The 20,941-nt window shown below is 37.8% G+C and overlaps 2 protein-coding genes and 1 pseudogene across 5 annotated transcripts in view; 1 reads left to right on the top strand and 2 right to left on the bottom strand.

Annotated features, from left to right (window-relative positions):
• Positions 1-20,941, bottom strand: part of LOC129459394 (zinc finger protein 431-like) — a 402,258-nt gene that overhangs the window by 174,536 nt on the left and 206,781 nt on the right.
• Positions 1-20,941, top strand: part of LOC134732303 (zinc finger protein OZF-like) — a 319,666-nt pseudogene that overhangs the window by 132,171 nt on the left and 166,554 nt on the right.
• Positions 1-20,941, bottom strand: part of LOC129459386 (zinc finger protein 430) — a 137,476-nt gene that overhangs the window by 111,942 nt on the left and 4,593 nt on the right. The window contains exons 2-5 of one of the 4 annotated variants that reach the window (XM_063616253.1): positions 14,306-14,432; positions 13,421-13,523; positions 9,137-9,208; positions 4,960-6,204 (exon numbers count right to left, since the gene is read on the bottom strand). The exons of 1 other annotated variant lie outside the window; for it this stretch is intronic. In XM_063616253.1, the coding sequence (XP_063472323.1) occupies positions 6,168-6,204; positions 9,137-9,208; positions 13,421-13,523; positions 14,306-14,432 (339 nt within the window). In that variant the 3' untranslated portion in view covers positions 4,960-6,167. Of the gene's footprint in view, positions 1-2,544; positions 2,635-4,959; positions 6,205-9,136; positions 9,209-13,420; positions 13,524-14,305; positions 14,433-20,941 lie in introns of those variants that run through there. 2 more of the 4 variants (XM_063616242.1, XM_063616251.1) reach the window with 2 other exon arrangements.

Raw genomic sequence — 20,941 nt, 5'->3', positions numbered from 1 at the left:
GGGACTTTTCCAGACACTGGTTTCTGTCTTGAAAGAAATGGTATACATTGGAATTGCAGTTTGAGTCTGCTGAGATCAAAGGTAAATGCTACAGCAGCAAAGAGACTACAATACTATAGGCAGGAAATAGTTGTAGCAAATGATTACTGACTATTAAGAAGAAACATGAACAAACTCCTTTAATGAAAAAAAAACCTAAAAAATTTCAGACAAGACACATCCTAAGAACATGTTAGAGGAACTCTCAGAATCTCTATCCAAGACAATTGGTTTCAGATATGCCAGGACAAAGCTATATTATAAAGATTATTACAGATAGTTTGTTTTTAACGTCTAAATTTCAATGAAAGATTACAACGTATAAAAATATTGGGGCAACATAGCCCCATCAGAAATATAAAAATTTCAGAAAGCTATCATTAAAAATAAACATATACAAATTAGTTTTAAAAACTTGAATAATATTCAATGAGGAAAATAGAAACACAGACAACTATTGAAAATTAGAAGAATGAGAATAACAACAAAAATATTAAAAATATCAAAAAACAGGCCGGGCACGGTGGCTCATGCTTGTAATCCCAGCACTTTGGGAGGCCAAGGCAGGCGGATCACGAGGTCAGGAGATCGAGACCACCGTGAAACCCCGTCTCTACTAAAAATACAAAAAAATTAGCCGGGCGTGGTGGCGGGCGTCTATAGACCCAGCTACTCGGAGAGGCTGAGGCAGGAGAATGGCGTGAACCCGGGAGGTGGAGCTTGCAGTGAGCCGAGATTGCGCCACTGCACTCCAGCCTGGGCGACAGAGCGAGACTCCGTCTCAAAAAAAAGAAAAAAAAAAATCAAAAAACAGAAATTGTGGAGGTGAAAAATACAAAAAAAATTAATATAAGAAAACGTAAAAATGAAGAAGCTTAACAAACTAGAATACACACAAAGATATTTATAACAAACACATATATGAGTACAATTTCAAGTCACAAAGTAGAGAATCTTGAAAGATGCAAGATAAAAGTGATGTGTCGTTTATAAGCATAGTCTTATGAGATCACTAGTAAATTTGTCATGAAAATTTTGCAAGCCAGAAGGGAACTGTGTGATATTGTAATAGTCCTGAAATTAGTAAAAAAAAAGTATATTGGCACTGCATATGCCCTATATATCAAAGATGCTGAAAATAACATAATGTAAGAAAACAACATTTTATTATATAAAAATGCATAACTTTCTGGGAAAGATACGCACATATCCAAAATTAGAATTCCTTAGCATTATCATAATGGTACAGAAAACATTTTTAGTTATTCCCTAAAAGTTGAAAAATAAAAACACTAATTATTATAAACACCCATTAATGTACTTACAATATAAAGATATAATTAGCAACATCAATAAGAAAGTTGAGGGCAGATATAATGAGAAAGATTTTTTGTATACAACTAAAGTTAATTTTTTACCAGAATTAAATATACTGTTGCATCTTTTAGAGATTTTATGTAATCCCCAAGGTACCACAAAAAAGTCTATATGTATAGAGATATAAAAGAAAATTTTAAAAAGTGAAAGCATGGCCGGGCGCGGTGGCTCACACTTGTAATCCCAGCAATTTGGGAGGCCGAGGTGGGTGGATCACGAGGTCAGGAGATCAAGACCACGGTGAAACCCCGTCTCTACTAAAAAATACAAAAAATTAGCTGGGCGTGGTGGCGGGCCCCTGTAGTTCCAGCTACTCGGAGAGGCTGAGGCAGAAGAATGGCGTGAACCCGGGAGGCGGATCTTGCAGTGAGCCGAGATTGCGCCACTGCACTCCAGCCTGGGCGACAGAGCGAGACTCCATCTCAAAAATAAATAAATAAATAAAAATAAAAAGTGAAAGCATATTAGTACAAAAATAAAAATGACATAAAGAAAGAGAAAATTGGGAACAAAGATACAAGAATCAAATAAAACAATAAAATAACATTTGTAAGTCTGTTTCAGAAAATTAAATATATATAAAATTAACTTTTTAATTAAAAGACATACTTTCAATAAAGGGATTTATAAAAAAAAAAGTTAAAAACCAGGATTCAACTTGCCTTTCTACAAGAGTCAGTTGAGATCTAATGATAAAGACTGAAAGTGGCAAGACGGAAGTAGACATTCCATGCAAATTTTAACCAAATGAGAGCAGAAGAGGTCTAAGTAATATTACACAAGCTACATCTTAAGTTAAAACTGTCATATTTTATAAAATTTACTTTAAAGTCAAAACTCCAAAGAGACAAAGAAGGACATTAAACAATAATAGATTCACTCACTGGGAACCTCTGAAAAATTTCTATATACATTTGTGGGGTATGTGTGTGTGTGTGTGTGTGTGTGTGTATCTCACATTAAGGTTCCAAATATATAAAGCAAATATTGACAGAATCGATGAAACACATAAAGTGCAATATAATTTTTATAGTAGGATATTTCAATACCTACTTTCTATAATAAAAATAAAACAAGACAGAATATTAGAAGGGAACAGATAACTTTAAGGCAATATAAAACAATTACTTCTAACAGAGGTATAGAGAACGCTCCTCAGTAACATCAGGATATACACCTTTCTCAGTAGCTCATACAACATTCTTTTTGATAGACCACCTGTTAGGACAAAAAAGTAGTCTTAACAAATTTTTCAAAACTAAAATTTTATAAATTACTCTTTATGATAAAAATGGAATCGGTATAATTAATGCTGTAAAGACGTTCATATTGCTCAATGTAATCTACAGCTTTAAGGCAATGTTTTTAAAACTGCTCACTGCATTTTTGAAGAAATAGAAACAGCAACCTCAGAAGTATATGGAATCTCAAAAGACAATAAAGTACCCACCAATCTTCAAAAAAAGAAACAATGTTTGAGGCATTACAGTTCCTGATTTCAAACACAGTACAAAGCTACAAAATTTAAAAAACTTGGTATAAGTATAAAGCTGAAAAGGTAGACTAATAAGAGAATGCAGTACATACATAATGTATATGTCATATAAAGGGTCATTTGCTTCCCCATAATTATTGCGGCATTGTTACTGAAAGCCAGTGGGTGAAAGCAATGCAAATTTCTGTCATTAAACCATTCAGCAGATTTAATTTGAAATATAAAATTACTGGAATAGGCTCGGTGCGGTGGTTCAAACCTGTAATCCCAGCACTTTGGGAGGCCAAGGTGGGTGGATCACGTGAGGTCAGGAATTCAAGACCAGCGTGTCCAACATGGTGAGACCCCACCTCCACTAAAAATACAAAAATTAGCCGGGCATGGTGGCACATGCCTGTAATCTCAGCTACTCGAGAGGCTGAGGCAGGAGAATTGCTTGAACCCAGGAGGCAGAGGCTGCAGTGAGCCAAGATTGCGCCATTGCACTCTGTACTCCAGCCTGGGCGACGGCGTGAAACTCCATCACAAAAAAACAAAAAACAAAATACTGGAATATCCCTCAGTTTTCAAAAAGCAGGAAATATTCTGACAACTGTAAAGATAAGTTTTGATGACATTATGCCAAATAAAATGGGCCAGCCACAGAAAGACAGAGATTGTATAAGATATTTAAAGCAGTTACAACCTTAGACAAGGAAAACAGAGTGGTGTTTGAAAAGTGCTACAAAATGGGGAAAATTGGCAGTTGTTTAATGTGTATTCAGACTCAGCTTTGCAAGATAAAAACATTTTGGTGATATGTTGCAAAACAATGTCAATATAATTAAGATGACTAAATTGAATATTTACAAATACTTTATTATAAATGTTGTTATGTTTTTGATAAGTAAAAATAAACAGAAATACCTAAAAAAGATACAGAGTAATGATAGTTTTTATATTATCTTAAAATTCAAAAGTGTTTCTCCCACACAGAAATAATATAGATTCACAAATAAATAAGATGATAAAAGTAGAAGAATTTTTATGACTACTCACCTACACAGGATTAAACAACCATTCAAAACAAACTACACAACAAATACACAAGTTATAGGAAAACAGAAATAATATTTATACAGGCAAACAAACATAAACACATTAGCAATAGACATGGCTGATTCATATTTGATTTTGCTTCACACTGTCATAAATTGCAGTTAAATATTTTCATACACAATTATAATATAAACTAAAACATCCAAACACAATTAACTAATGTGAGCTGGAATGCCCTTAAATATAAAACACAAAAATATAGAAGTGCAAAACAAAATTAAAACATGAAATGTAAAACTTATTGGACACCGTCGAGTAGAACAATATATTCATGAAAAAAATCATAGAATAATATAGCAAAAAAGTAATACAGAGGTTACTTGAAGATGAAAAAAAGCTGAGAACTTTCCAAATTATGATGTAATAAAAAATTCTTAACCAATACTACTTGAAAATGTTTATAATTATATATTAATATAACATATGTATATAAAAATATATAATAATCATACTACTAATTATAATTATTTTACTTCAAAAACAAGATAAAAATAAACACTTTTCAAAATAAAAGGTGAGGGTATTCATCACCCCTAGCACAGTCCTACAAAAACTGCTACATGGTTGCCAGGCACAGTGGCTCATGCCTGTAAATCCTACAGTTTTAAGAGGCCAAGGCAGTCAGATCACTTGAGACTAGGAGTTGAAGATCAGCCTGAGCAACACAGTGAGACACTGCATACAAAATAAAAAAGAAAGGCTAAATGAGTCCATTATGTTAAAAAATAAAGTGATGCTGAACAGCATCATAAAAACATATATAAATAAAAAACTCTATTAAATATATCAACACATAAAATTACTTATTATCAAAATAATGGTGCATAAAACTCTTAAATTTCCTCTGTAGAATATGAAAAACAAAATATAAATCTGTTAATAGATACACAACATAAAATAATATTTAATACCAATAACAAACTGGAAAATACAGTCAAATAAGCTGAAAGTAACAGAATGGAAAAACTTTTTATTACATGCAAATATAACCACAATTGAGTGAGACACTCATAATTATATTAGACATAATATGCTTTAAGTCAAGTACTAGCATGAGACAAAGACTGATGTTATATAATAGTAAAATGGGTCAATTTACCAGGAATCTAAAACTATTATGCCTATTCATTTATGTGTATATGTATATACAACATTAGGGCTCCAAAATATATAAAGCAAATATTGACAAAAGTGAAGCAAGAAATACATAGCAACATAATAGTTGTAGACATCAAGACCCCATTTTTAATAATAAATAGAAAATTCAGAGAAAAGATCAATAAGAAAACAGAAAACTTAGACATTACAGAATATATTATTTTACACATAGAGGAATACCTGAGAGTGGATAATTTATAAATAAAAAAGGCTTGTTTGGCTCATGGTTGGGCAGACTGTACAAGAAGTGTGTGCCGGCATCTGCCTCTGGTGGAAGGTTTCGGTAAGCTTCCACGATGGTGGAAGGCCAAGAGTAACTGGACATATCACATAGTAAAAGACAGAACCAAATGTGAGGTGAAGGAGCCAGGTTCTTTTACTGGGGCAGCTCTCATTTGAATTAACAGAGTGTAAACTTTTTGATTACCAAGAGGATGGTATGAAGCCATTCATGAGAAATTTGCCCCATGATCTAAACATCTCCCACCAGGCTCTACATCCAACACTGAGGATTACATTGCAGCATGAGATTTGAAGAACATGAACATCTAAACCACATCACAGACCAACCAGGATTAACAGACACGTACAAAATTTTTCAGTCAAAAGCAAGAGAATACACAATATTCTTATTTGCACCTTGTGCATTCTGTTAGGACACACAATAAATCTTATTAAATTTAAGAATACTGGCTGGGTGAAGAGGCTCATACCTATAATCCCAACACTTTGGGAGACCAAGGTGGGAGGATCATTTGGAGCCAGAAGTTTGAGACTAGACTGGGCAACGAAGTGAGACCCTGTCTGTACAAATAAACAAAAAATTAGCCAGGCATAGTACTGCATGTCTGTAATCCAAGCTACTCGGGAGGCTGAGGTGGAAGAATCACTTGACCCCAGAAGGTTGAGGCTTCATACTGAAACCAACATACTGAAACCCCGTCTCCACCAAGAATGCAAAAAATTGGCCGGGCGTCGTGGTGGGTGCCTGTAATCCCAGCTACTCAGGAGGCTGAGGCAGGAGAATCACTTGAACCTGAAAGGCAGAGGTTGCAGTGAGCTGAGATTATGCCATTGCACTCCAGCCCAGGAGACAGGGAGAGACTCTGTCTCAGGAAAAAAAAAAATTAATAATAATAATAATAAAAGCTACAATAACAAAAACAATGTGGTACTGACACAAAAACAGATAAACAGATGAAAGAACAGAATACAGAACAGAGAAATAAACTCTTCTGTATATGATCAAATGATCTTGTAAAGTTGCCATGAGCACACAATAGAAAAAAAGATAATCTCTTCAAGACATAAAGTTGAAAACTGGATATCAACATGGATAAAATGAAGATGGATTATTTCCTTGAACCACATATGAAAAATATTTTTAAATAAAATACCCAGATATAAAAATAAAGGGGGAAAGACATGACACTATGTCTTGAGACTTTGTCTTGGCACTATTTTCCTACATGACATTAAATGCATGAGCAACAAAGAAAAGAACAGTAAAATTTAACTGCACTACACTTCAAAGTTTCTGCACATCAAAGAAAACATTCAATAGAGTGACAATGCCTCCTAGGAAATGGGTAAAAATATTTGCAAATCACATATCATAGAAGTTAACATTGAGAATATATAAACAACTTGTAAAACTGAACAATAAAGTTGAATAATTTTATTTAGAAATGAACAAATAATCGAACTAAATTTTTCTCAAAAAGAATACACAAATGGGAAAAAGCATTTGAAAGGAAATGCAGCCAGGCACGGTGGCTCATGCCTATAATCCCAGCATTTTGGGAGGCGGAGATGGGTGGATCACTTGAGGTCAGGAGTTCGAGACCAGCATAACCAACATGGAGAACCCCATCTCTACTAAAAATACAAAAATTAGCCAGGTGTTGCGGCGTGTGCCTGTAATCCCAGCCACTCGGGAGGCTGAGGAGAATTGCTTGAACCCTGGAGGCAGAGGTTGCAGTGAGCTCAGATCACGCTACTGCACACCAGCCTGGAGCAAGACTCCATCTGGGGTGAGAAGGGTGGGGAGAGGGAAGAAAGGAAATGCAAAATTACTAATTTGTAGAGAAATGCATAAAAATCACAATGAAAAACAAGATCACTTCACACCCAATAGAATAGTCACCATAAAATTTCAAAAAAACCACCAAATTTGTTGCTGATGCAATGAAAATAAAACCCATATTAATTGGTGGAAAACAAGGATGCAGTCATTATTTTAAAATGTTATAAATGTTCCTCAGATAAATAAAACTAGAATTATCATTAAGTACAGCAATCACATTTATGAATGTATATCCGAAGTATGCAACACAGAACCTGGGAGACATATTTGAATATCCATGTTTATTGTAGCAGTATTCACATAAGCCAAAAAACTGAAGCAACCCAGATGTCCCTTGATTTATAAACACATCAAAAAATGTAACATATTCATACAACGAAATATTTTTTCAGACTTAAAACGGATTATCTTGTAACAGTTTAAGATAATCTTTGAGAATATTATGTCACTTAAAATAAGCTAGTAATAAAATGATAGATACTGTATTATTCCAGTTATATGAGCTATCTTAAGTGGTCACACTTATAAAAACAGAAAGTGGAAGGGTGTTTGTCAAGGGCACCAGAGAGGGTAAAATGGGTTGCTGTTACTTAATGGGTATTGAGTTTTGGTTTTACAAGATGTAAAATTTCTAGAAGTCTTTTGCATAACAATGTGAACATACTTAACATTCCTGAAATATAAAGCTATTTTTTTTTTTTGGAGACAGGGTCTCACTTCGTCACCTAAACTGGAGTGCAGTGGCACAATCATGGTTGACTATAGCCTGAAATTCCCAGGCTCAAGTAATCCTCTTTCTTCAGTCTTCCAAAGATCTGGGACCACAGGTGCACACCAAAATGCCAGGCCATTTTAAAGAAATTTTTTGTAGAGAAGGAGTCTCCATATATTGCCCAGGGTGGTCTCAAACTTTTGGGTTCAAGTGATCGTCTTGTCTTGGCCTCTGCAAATCTCTAGGATTACAGATGTGAGCCACAACCATGCCTGGCCCTAAAATGTACACTTCAATAGATTTAAGATGACAAACTTTATGTGTTTTAAAAACAATTTTTCTAAAGAAAAAAACTTAAAACAATATAGAATTATAAATCTTTTCAGGAATTACCTTCATATCACAAAAGTGTTTTTTTTCACATAAAGGAAATATATATTCATTATTAAACACATGGTAAAAATAAGACTATCTCCATAACTACTCACTTAAACAAGATGAAACAACCATTGAAAATCAGCTAAGAGGTCAGGCACGGTGGCTCACATCTGTAATCCCAGCACTTTGGGAGGCTGAGGTGGGCGGATCACCTGAGGTCGGGAGTTCAAGAGAAAATTTACCAACATGGAGAAACCCCATCCCTACTAAAAATACAAAATTACCTGGGCGTGGTGGTGCATGCCTGTAATCCCAGCAACTCGGGAGGCTGAGGCAAGAGAATCGATTGAACCCAGAAGGCAGAGGTTGCGGTGAGCTGAGATTGCGCCACTGCACACCAGACTGGGGGTCATATTTATAGATAAGCACACACACATATATAATCAGATTGTTATAGATATATGGCTGATTTATATCTTAATTAAAGCTCACATTGACTTAACGTGTACAAACACAATTTCAAGTTATCTAAAATTATAACGCGTAAGTAAAACCAAAAAACACAATAAACTGATGTTAAGAAACCTACACTACCTGGGCATGGTGGCTCAGGCCTTTAATCTCAGCACTTTGGGAGGCCAAGGTGGGCGGGTCACTAGGTCAGGAGTTCGAGACCAGCCGGGCCAATATAGTGAAACTGCATCTCTACTAAATATACAAAAATTAGCCAGGCGTGCTGGTGTGTGCCTGTAGTCCCAGCTACTTGGAGGCTGAGGCAGAAGAATCGCTTGAACCGGGAGGCAGAGGTTGCAGTGAGCTGAGATCATGCCACTGTACTCTGGCCTGGGTGACAGAGAAAGACTGTCTCAAAAAAAAAAACAAAACAAAACAAAAAACAAGGCCACACTTAAAAAACACACTAATATGTAACTGCAAGACAGTAATAAATGTTTACTCCTAAATTCTGGTTTGCAATATTGATGTACCATTAAGAAAGAATGAGACAACAATATTTGACTGTGTATTCATGGAAAGCAGGTATTTTGAATCATTGGCAGGCACTGTATGGCAGTGAAATTTCACAGAAAATGCGGTATAAACATAAATAGAATATTGTAATGAGAAACTTTTTTATAATCATTTAAAAGAAACAAGAGATAAATTTTGTTTTAAATATATGCATTTTTACACAAAATGAAACTGCTGCAATCCAAATTTAGAAGCGAATAGCCTTATACTGCTAAATAAAACAAACACACACACACACACACACACACACACACACACATAGCAGAATATGGTTAGAGCCTCTGATATATAAAACAAATATATGGGAATAAATTATGCTATTATTTAGATTTAGGCTGAAGAAAGTGGGTGAACATCCTATAATTCCGTTTTGCCTGCAGCAAACTTAAATTTATAAGTAACTATTTTAGTAAATATGGAGTGCCTACTAACTGTATAATTTACTTCAGGCATAACATGTAAATTCTAGCATATTGTTCTAAATGTCTGAATCTAAAATTACAGACAAGTTTGAAATGGAAAACAGAAAGTTAAAATGTATATAGAGAGAAACATCAGTAAGATGGAAAAACAAAAGGTGCCCTACTTTCTTATGTCCCAACAGCAAGAAAATTTTTCAGCCAATCCTGACAAAAATGCCCTCATGAGAGAGCCAGGCATCATGGCTCACCCCTATAATGACCGCTACATGGTACACTGAGGTTGGAGAATTGCTTCAGGCCAGGATTTCAAGAGCATCCTAGGACAAATGCAGTGGCTCATGCCTATAATTCCAGCACTTTGGAAGGTTGAGGTAGGAAGGTTAAGGTCAGAAGTTCAAGATCAGCTTTTCCAACATGGCAAAACCATGTCTCTACTAAAAATACAACAATTAGCCCTGTGTGGTGGTGTGTGCCTGTAATTTCAGCTACTTAGGAGGCTGAGGTACAATAATCACTTAAACCCAGGAGATGGGAGTGAACCAAGTTCATGCCACTGCACTAAAGCCTGTGTGACAGAGTGAGACTCCGTCTCAAAAACAAAAAACAAGACTAGCCTGGGTTTTGAAGCAAGACCCCATCTCCAAAATAAGTGCCTTTAAGAGCTTTGAGATCCAGGGAGGGACTTATGAAACTGCTAAAGCCCAAGATTGAGGAGTATTCTTTTCAGAGGGCAGGCCCTCATTCAGGTGGCAAACTACAGAAACTGTTCTTGACTACAGACCAAAGAAATGGCCCACCCAGCTTGGTAATCCCAAACTCCTCCCAGCCACAGTATGAAAGAGGCCCTGCCCTTCCAGAGGCCTGGAGGAAGACACCAATTTATGGACATGCAGACAGGCCTGCAGACCTTGGCCTTTACTGTGGACCCCAAAGCAGTTTAATGACTCAGTTCCAGCTCCCTAAGCCACAGTTTATGGCCAGTTCTGCCTACACAGAAACCCACATTGTGTCCTGGAGAAATGCTCTCTGGTATTCAGTGAAAGCCATACTCATCCACATCCTGATATAAGCCCTGCCATTAGCAGACTCGACTGCAGAAACCTGCCCTAGTGTCTGCCCTATATATAGAAGTCCTGAAGGATATTCAGTCTGTCCAAAAATAAAATGGGAGTTACAGCTACCCAAGCCTCTTACAACAAACCAACTAAAGGTGGACCCTAGTGCAGACCCAGCAGCCTTGTGATCAAGCTACAACTCCTCTGCACTATAAACCCAGAGGGCATCCCATCACCCTGGGGGCCCAAAAGAAGATCTTTACCTTCTGAAACTGGTTTATAAAAACTTGAAGAGGGCCGGGCACAGAGGCTCATGCCTATAATCTAAGCACTTTGGGAGGCTGAGGTGGATGGATCACGAGGTCAGGAGTTTGAGACCCGCCTGGCCAATATGGTGAAACTCCGTCTCTACTAAAATATAAAAAATTGGCCAGACGTTGTGGTGCATGCCTGTAGTCACAGCTACTTGGGAGGCTGAGGCAGGGGAATCACTTGAACCCAGGAGGCGGAGGTTGCAGTAAGCTGAGATCGTGCCACTGCACTACAGCCTGGTGACATAGTGAGACTCCGTCTCAAAAAAAAAAAACAAAAAACAAAAAACAAAACAGGCAAAAAACCCCAAAAACTTGAAGACCTGTTTGCTCATTCAAATTCATACACACCAATGCAAAACTATATTGTGCTCATTGTAAAAGGTGAAATAGAGGTTCCTCTTCAAAGGGACTTTCCTCCTCGTGTAATTAGGAATAAATAGTAACTCCTCTTAGAAGCAAAATGTATTCAAAGACCTGTGCTGACATTCTTAGATATCTGCTAGTCGTAATAAAGAAATCAATATACTTTGTGTTCTTAGCTCCCACATTTTAGCCTAAATATTTGCCCTGGCATGCTTATACTGGTCCAAGCAAGCATTAGGTCATAGCCTGTTCCTATTCCTTATTTGGAGGTGTTTTTACCTTTCTCAGCATTCCACAAGTTGCTCCCTTCTTCCTTTGTTCTCTTCTGCCTTTGCCTCTTTTAGAAAGTTCTAAGTTGCTAGCCAATTGGGACAAATACAGAATGGGAGGTCCTGTTGTAGCCAATGGAAACTGGACACAGCAGTAGGGTGGACGCATCAGGTTATAAATGACCCTGTCTCCTTTGTTTAGTGTATTCTCATGGTAAAACTGCTGGCGAGTGTACTCTTCCTGCAGAAAGTAAACTAGCCTTGCTGAGAGATCCTTTGTCTCTCAAAGGATTTTTGTGACACCAAGCACCCATTCCCAATACCATTGCCAATGTTTCTATTTTAATATAGCACTGGAAGTATGTGGCAGAAGAATTAGTCGAAAAAATTTTTTAAAGCCATTGAAATTGAAGGCAAATAAGTAAAAGTTGCTGGTTGTAGATCATATAATCTTATATATAGAAAACCATGAATAGTACATTAAAACCTGTCTAAATAAATACACTCAGTAAATTAGCAAAATAAAAAATTAACATGCAAGTATAAATTATGGTTCCATATACATAAAACAAACTATCTGATTAAGAAAACAATCTTATTTATAACAGCATCAAAATAATAAATTTCTGAGAACAAATTTAACCAAAGAGGTGAAACATTTTTACACTGGAAGATATAAGATATCATAGAAAGAAACTAGAGAAGACACAAATAAATTTTAAAATATTTTATGTCTATGGATTGAAAGAATAAATATTGTTAAAGTGTCATGTTATACAAAGTAACCTATAGATTCAACAAATTCCCTATCAAAATTCTAGTGGTGGCCGGGCATGGTGGCTCATGCTTGTAATCCTAGCACTTTGGGAGGCCAAGGCAGGTGGATCACCTGAGGTTGGGAGTTTGAGACCAGCCTGACCAGCATGGAGAAACCCTGAGGCGGAGGTTGCGGTGAGCCGAGACCACACCATTGCACTCCAGCCTGGGTAACGATAGTGAAATTAAAAAAAAAAAAAATTCTAGTGGCATTTTTTACAGTAATGAAAAATACAATTCTAAAACATACATGAAACTACAATAAACTTTGAATAGCCAAAGCAATCTTGAGGTAAAAAAACAAAGCACAGGGACATCATACTTTATGATTTCAAACTATATTTCAAGACTGTAATAATACAAACAGGATGGAATGTGCAGAAAAATGAACAAAAAAACCCCTCAATGGAACAGAAACCACTACTCACATATTTTAACATGATGCCAAAATACAATTAAAAATATTGTTTAACATAGACTTTTTCAAAATTATGCAGATATTTGTGTGTCTCCCAAAACAATGAAAAAGCAGTCAGACTGCACAGTCTCTTATATGCCACAAAGAGGACTTTGGCTCTAACTATAAACTTGAAGATCACCAAAGGGAAAGTAGAATCCTTAGAAAATTTAAAAGCATAAGACAGAAGATGCCCCCATGTGAAAGCAAAAAAAAAAGAAAGAAACCTCAGGCTTCTGAGAAACTATTTTCTTTGGAACACAGATTCCCAGATCACATTTTAAGGACTGGCTTTCTGTTTGGCCTTTGGAACTCTCACATGTCGTCTGTTGTATTCATTTTCACTTTTCACCTACCTGCGGGTTTGGCCACCATGATCTCATGTCTCTTCATACTCCAGGCCTCTTTTCCTTGCTCCAGACAAGTGATCAGGTCTGGCTTAGAAACAGCAATACCTGTTTTATTAAAAATAAATAATATAAATCTTGCTCATATTCTCTAATGATCAATCTAGTAATGTGCTTAGCTAGTAAATTAATCCCAAAATACTAATTTATAACAGACATTTCCAAATATTTAAAAAATATTTTTGATTTGTAAGTTTTTTTTTTTTTTTTTGAGATGGAGTCTCACTCTGTCACCCAGGCTGGAGTGCAATGGCATGATCTCAGCTCACTGCAAGCTCTGCCTCCTGAGTTCCCGCCATTCTCCTGCCTCAGCCTCCTGAGTAGCTGGGACTACAGGTGCCCACCACCACGCCCGGCTAATTTTTTGTATTTTTAGTAGGGATAGGGTTTCACCATGTTAGCCAGGATGGTCTCAATCTCCTGACCTCCTGATCCATCTGCCTCGGCCTCCCAAAGTGCTGGGATTACAGGCATGTGCCACCACGCCCGGCCAGGTTCTTAATTTTACTATCCAGTACTGTTGAATCAAAAATTGGTGTTGGCAATTACATTTTAAGGTGTGGGCAAAAATATTTTAGGCCACTAAATTTGTGGAATTTAGTAATCTAGAGTGAAGGATACAGATCAGCTCAGGAATTTGGAAAGTTAAGGTCAAAATGAAACATCTTGCAGAAATTCTTTTCTACGTGTATTAATCCCCAAGATTTTCTTGAAAACAGGGATCTGAAATTAATTTATGCAAAGCATACTTTACCAAAAAAACATTCCACAAAGAAAAGAAATAAAACCTTCAGGGTATATTAGAAATTGTGTATTGAAGTTATCCTCACCCAGGAAGACCAGGTTTCTGTAGTTCTCTAACATCACATTTCTATATAAATTCTGCTGTGCAGTGTCCAAGCATTGCCACTCCTTCAGAGAGAATTCTATGGCCACATCCCTAAATGTCAATGGTCCCTGAAAGATACACACACACACACACACACACACACACACACACACACATACACACAATTAGCAAGTGGTTATGAAAAGCATTTTTAATTTGACTCAAGGTGAAGTGAGAGAGTAAAGATAACTGTTTCTGACTTATAGGAGTGACAAAAATTATAAAATAAAATAATTTTTTTAACACAGAAATATTCTCTAAAATATTTTTAACGCTAAGAAAAGAGAGTGGCATAAGATCCACAATATCAATGTATACATGATACTTTTCTAGATGATATAGCATAAAATTAAGGGCATAAAAATGTATATATTTGAATGCTATATATGCATTCTACAGAATGAGCTGTGTATATTTTTCAGATGGAAAAGACAGGTTGAGTTAGAAGGTACTTTTTAAATTTTAATGTGTACAATAAACTGGAGAACTTGTTAATGCAGATTGTTTTTTCAGATGATCTGGAATAAAGTCTGAATGTCTGAATTTCTAACAAGCTCACCAGTAAGGTTAATGTTTTTGGCCAAGAAGAATATTTTGTCAAACATCCAGTAAGGGGAAGAGCCTGTGTTTTTCCTAATTTTTCTGGCCTGTAAACAAAGATAAGAACTTTGACTTTCCGAAGACCGATATATGCAAAAAAAACCTAAGAAAAAAGGGCAACTGCTGGATTAACTGTGATGGTTTATGTATGTTAGCTGTATTAAGATAATAATGAAGAAAAAATAATTAACTCTATAGTGACAAAATCTGTCAGAGAGCTCTTTAACCAAGTGAATCATTAACATGAACTGCATTAGGACACATTTTTTTTTTTTTGAGACGGAGTCTCGCTCTGTCGCCCAGGCTGGAGTGCAGTGGCACAATCTCAGCTCACTGCAAGCTCAACCTCCTGGGTTCACGGCATTCAGCCTCCTGAGTAGCTGGGACCACAGGCGCCTGCCACCACACCCAGCTAATCTTTTTTTTTTTTTTTTTTTTGTATTTTTAGTAGAGACAGGGTTTCACCATTCACAGGATGGTCTCGATCTCCTGACCTTGTGATCCGCCCGCCTTGGCCTCCCAAAGTGCTGGGATTACAGGCTGAGCCACTGTGCCTGGCCTAGGACAAATTTTTATGATGTGTTGATGCACATGAAATGACAGCATCGCAGCTGTGATACTGCTTCTCCAAAACTACAGTCTGAATTTTAACATTAAAAAATCAGTTTTATGCAAAGGTCAGGATACAGATATCTTCCCTGTTCTATAATTTGTAATAGTAATTTTAAGTCATCTTTCTTTAGCACCCTAGAGAGCAGGCATCTCCTGACAATTTTTTTTTTAGAACTTTCTGGGTAATAAATGTCATCTTGTTTAACTAAGCATTTCCTTGATCCTGTTTTGCACAGAGGTAATGGAGAATACAAATGGAACCTCAACATTACATGTTTTCCATCTTTACAAATGACTCCAGCTTTCCCCCAATAGAAATCTTGAGTATCCACACCTTTTCATGTTCAACAGCCACAAAGGGAACATTTTTAATAGTGCAGATTATAAATTTGTGGTAGGAATTCTGCATGGCATATAAGAAGCCACAATGTAAAGAATGTAGAAAGGACTCTGGTACATAGAAAAAAAAACATTTTTCAGACACCCTTGACTATCATAAGAATTTTTAAAAGTAGTTAAAATAAACTCTTTAGGGAGGAGTAATACAGTAAGAGAAGTAATGATTTGCATGGCATTCTAGGAGGCAAAGTGGACACAGCTCTTGATCTGAGACATGTTTTGCTTTAAAAAAAAAAAAGCCATTTTTTTCCTCTTTCTCTTCCTTTTCTGGGAATCCTTTTCAGATGAGATTCTTTGAACAAATTACAGCTGCATGTTGAGAATATGTCTTTAAAGATGTCAGCATCACCTGCTTATCTGCTACCACCAGATCCACAGGCAGAAGGATCAAGACCTTCAGAAAAAGCTCACTCATTTCTGTCCTTTATAATGGAAGAGATTCAGGAACAATAAGCTGCTCCATGGATATCAAAATATGTTTCACTTTTCCTGTTCTCAGGTGCCCTCCCCTGTCACAGACACCAGCAATTTCTGCTACAATAATGAAAACATGGGCCATGGCTGGGCTTGGTGGCTCATGTCTGTAATCCCAGTACTTTGGGAGGCCAAGGCAGGCAGATCATAAGGTCAGAAGATTGAGACCATCCTGGCTAACACGATGAAACAGCATCTCTACTAAAAATACAAAAAATTAGCCAGGTGTGGTGGCATGTGCCTGTAGTCCCAACTACTCGGGAGGCTGAAGCAAGAGAATCGCTTGAACCCAGGAGGCAGAGGTTGCAGTGAGCCGAGATCGCACCACTGCACTCCAGTGAAACTCCATCTCAAAAAAAAAAAAAGAAAAAAAAAAAAGAAAAAGAAAATATGGGCCACATTGCCCTGTTCATACCAAACCCAAATAGAAACAGTCCTGTGGCCACCCTTTAGTGCAAAGGTGGAACTTAACTCATGAATGTACCTGGAACACCTCATACTTGATTCTGGCCTCAACTTAGAGTCACATGAGGCACTTCATTACTACAACATGGCTGCTTCCCCCTAGAACAATAAACAGAATCTGTGGAAAGGGCATAAGTAAAGAGATTTCTGCAAATTGGCCATGGAATCCTAATGAGAAGCCTGGGCTGATAACCACTTAGCTAAGCATTGCCTCTCAAGTTTTAATGAGCTTATAAATCACTTGGTAATTTTGGCTCCATTCTATGTAATGTGATTCCGCAGGTTTGAAAAGGGTCCATGAATAAGTATTTTAAACAAGTCCCCTGTCAGTGCTGATGTTGCTTTCCCTTGGGCTCATTATTAGCATTAAAGAAAGCAGGCACAGCACAGGGTGCCTTACACTCAGCACTCTTGTCACAACCAAATACTTCTGGTACAAATAAAGACAACCCATCTCTGCCAGGCGCGGTGGCTCTTGCATGTAATCTCAGCACTTTGGGAGGCCGAGGTGGACAGATCACCTGAGGTCGGGAGTTTGAAACCAGCCTGACCAACATGGAGAAACCCAGTCTCTACTAAAAATACAAAAAATTAGCTGGGTGTGGTGTTGCATGCCTGTAATCACACCTACTAGGGAGGCTGAGGCAGGAGAATCACTTGAACCTGGGAGGCAGAGGTTGTGGTGGGCCAAATTCGTGCCATTGCACTCCAGCCTGGGCAGCAAGAGTGAAACTCTGTCTCTAAGTAAATAAATAAATAAATAAAATCCATCTCCATCGTAAAGTATCATATTCTTTGCTGGCTCATTAAAGTTTACAGAGGAAACAGAAGGCAGCAATGTCTGAATAAGCCTGCATGGCAACATGTACTAATGCAAGATATATTAAGCAGGAACTATGTATTCAAAAGGATGTTAAAAAGCACTGTGTTGGCCATGACACATTATGTGATTTCATCATCATAACACCCTGAAAGCTGTTATTAAGTGTTTAATAATTCTTAGGATTTAAATAAAGAGCCCAGCCTTTCCATTTCTTCTTCTTTGTCATTGATTTTTTTTTAATTGCATAGAAGAAAAGCTAAATATAGACAGATGAGAGGAATACAGAAAGGAAAGTTTAATGTATTTTAGAGTTTTTACAGTGTTTGTATTTAATTTTATGTGACTTGCAGAGCAACTACTGGATTTGCAAAAATAGAAAACAAGTTGTTAAATAGAATGTTTCTGCAAGCACTTGTTTTAATAAAAAATTTAAAAATTAAGACCCTAAAATACATACTTTATTTTTACCATTTATCTGTTTTGGGGTTTAAGGAAATTGTGAGCATGAACTCTAGAAAGGCAGGAAGATTCATAGACAAAAACTCTTATCTCTTTTTTTTTTTTTTTTTTTGAGATGGAGTCTTGCTCTGTCACCCAGGCTGGAGTGCAATGGTATGATCTCAGCTCACTGCAACCTCTGCCTCCTGGGTTCAAGAGATTCTCCTGCCTCAGCCTCCCAAGTAAGTGGGATTACAGGTGCGTGCCAGCATACCAGGGTAATTTTTGTATTTTTTTAAGTAGAGATAGGGTTTCACCATGTTGGTCAGGCTGGTCTCAAACTCCTGACCTTATGATCTGCCTGCTTTGGCCTCTCAAAGTGCTGGGATTACAGGCATAAGCCACCACACCTGGCCCAAAACTCTGATTTCTTCTAACAAATTGTGTGAGGCATGACTCCAGGGTGGGGCCAGACCTAAATAAGGCCTCCAAATAGGCTAAATCGAAACAGAACTGGGGCAGGGAGAGGACCCTATGTAGAATTCTGTTCTCTATGCCACTGGGGTATTTCCAGTTCTGTTTTTCCTAAGCTTACCTAAGAGAAACTTAAATCCTAGAGTTTGTGTAATCTTTTTAAGCCAAGCCACTGCCCCCTCAATTTTATAACATATACTAAGAAATTTAAAGAAATATTTTAAGGTTCTAGGGTAATTTTATTATAAGATATATATGTATTCTTAGCAAGGTAAAAGAAATAGAAATAGGCTGGGTGCAGTGGCTCATGCCTGTAATCCCAGCACTTTTGGAGGCTGAGGTGGGAGGATCACAAAGTCAGGAGTTCGGACCAGCCTGGCCAAGATAGTGAAGCCCTGTCTCTACTAAAAATACAAAAATTAGCCAGGTGTGGTGGTGTACACCTGTAGTCTCAGCTACTTGGGAGGCTGAGGCAGAAGAATCGCTTGAACCTGGGAGGCGGAGGTTGCAGTGAGCTGAGATCGCGCCATTGCACTCCAGCCTGGGTGACAGAGCAAGCCTCTGTCTCAAAAAAAAAAAAAAAAAAAAAAAAAGAAAGAAGAAGAGATCAGAGTTTTTGTCTGGTGAATCCTGTCACTGTACTCCAGCCTGGGTGACAGAACAAGACTCTATCTCAAAAAAAAAAAAAAAAAGTAAGAGCTAAATAAGAACACATACACAAAAAAAGAAACAACAGACACTGAGGCCTAGTAAGGGTGGAGGGTGAGATGACAAAGAGAATGAATAAATATTTGTTTAGTGCTATGCTTAGTACCTCTGTGACAAAATAATCTACACTAAACCCCCGTGACACAATTCTACCTATATAAGAAACCTGCACGTGTACCCCTGAACCAAAATCAAGTTAAAAGAAAAAAACTTCTGTAATCCCAGCACTTTGGGAGGCCGAGGAGGGCGGATCACGAGGTCAGGAGATCGAGACCACGGTGAAACCCCGTCTCTACTAAAAATACAAAAAAAATTAGCCGGGCGTGGTGGCGGGCGCCTGTAGTCCCAGCTACTCGGAGAGGCTGAGGCAGGAGAATGGCGTGAACCCGGGAGGCGGAGCTTGCAGTGAGCCGAGATTGCGCCACTGCACTCCAGCCTGGGCGACAGAGCGAGACTCCGTCTCAAAAAAAAAAAAAAAAAAAGAAAAAAACTTCATGGGTGGGGTAAAGTGCAATGTAGGTGGAAAGACTGTAGGTTTTTGCTACAGATAGCGGTCCCGGTGGGGTTGTACTCTGATTTATTTGTGCCTGTGCAGGCAGATGAGATTATGAACAGGTGGTCCAGAACCCTACGTTGGTGAAGAAAACAGTTTGCTGCTGCAGATTCAGTGTCTGGGGTTTGGGATATGCCAGGAGACCTGTAGACACTCTTGTGGGATTTTGGCAAGAAATACTAGGATCCACAATGCTGTGGTGAAATTCCTGAGGATGACTAGTCTTGAGAGGGATATGGACACGTCAATGTCTAGTGTGTGTTTGTGAGTGGGTGGGACTCCTGTGGTGGCAGCTGCAAGAAAAGGGGGTCTGTCATCAGAGGTCCTTTCCTCTAAGTTTTCAGTCCACAGTCACCCTGGGAGGAGACCTGGAATCACAAGATAATGGACAATGTGACAGCCTGTGTACAGGAGACCAGAGCCTCCCCTTCCCAGACACCCAGAGTTCCATTCGAAGCCAGGCCTCTGTGATATCTTTTTTCTGGTATCAAATCTATAGAGTTTGCTGAACACTAAGCAATTCTCCAGCACCTACTCATTATCTGAAATTTGAATTCTAACACCACCCAGAGTCAGCACAGACCCTGATTCAGGGTTCAGTCCCACAACACTGTCCTCATTACAGATGCCAATCACAAACCCCATAGGCCCATCTATGCTTCTGAGCTACTGTTTAAAATTTGGGGATTCCCATAACCTCCCCCTAGTTCAATAATTTGATAGAGCTACTCACAGAACCCAGCAAACACTGCAGTTTATTATAAAAGATACAACCCAGAAAAAGTCAAATGAAAGAAATGTATAGGACAAAGAAAATAGGTGGGGAAAAATGAAACACATACATAATCCTGGAAACTAGCTGTGATTAATAAAAGTCATCCTTTTTGTGCTCCAGCAACAGTTTACGAAAAGAAACACTTTTTTCTTTTCCTCAGATGGAGTCTTGCTCTGTCGCCAGGGTGGAATGTAGTGGCATGATCTTGGCTCACTGCAACCTCTGCTTGCCAGTTCAAGCGATTCTTCTGCCTCAG

This window comes from Symphalangus syndactylus, chromosome 13 (genome assembly GCF_028878055.3).
Source record: "Symphalangus syndactylus isolate Jambi chromosome 13, NHGRI_mSymSyn1-v2.1_pri, whole genome shotgun sequence".
NCBI lineage: Eukaryota > Metazoa > Chordata > Mammalia > Primates > Hylobatidae > Symphalangus > Symphalangus syndactylus.
This window is presented reverse-complemented; position numbering and strand designations above follow the sequence as displayed.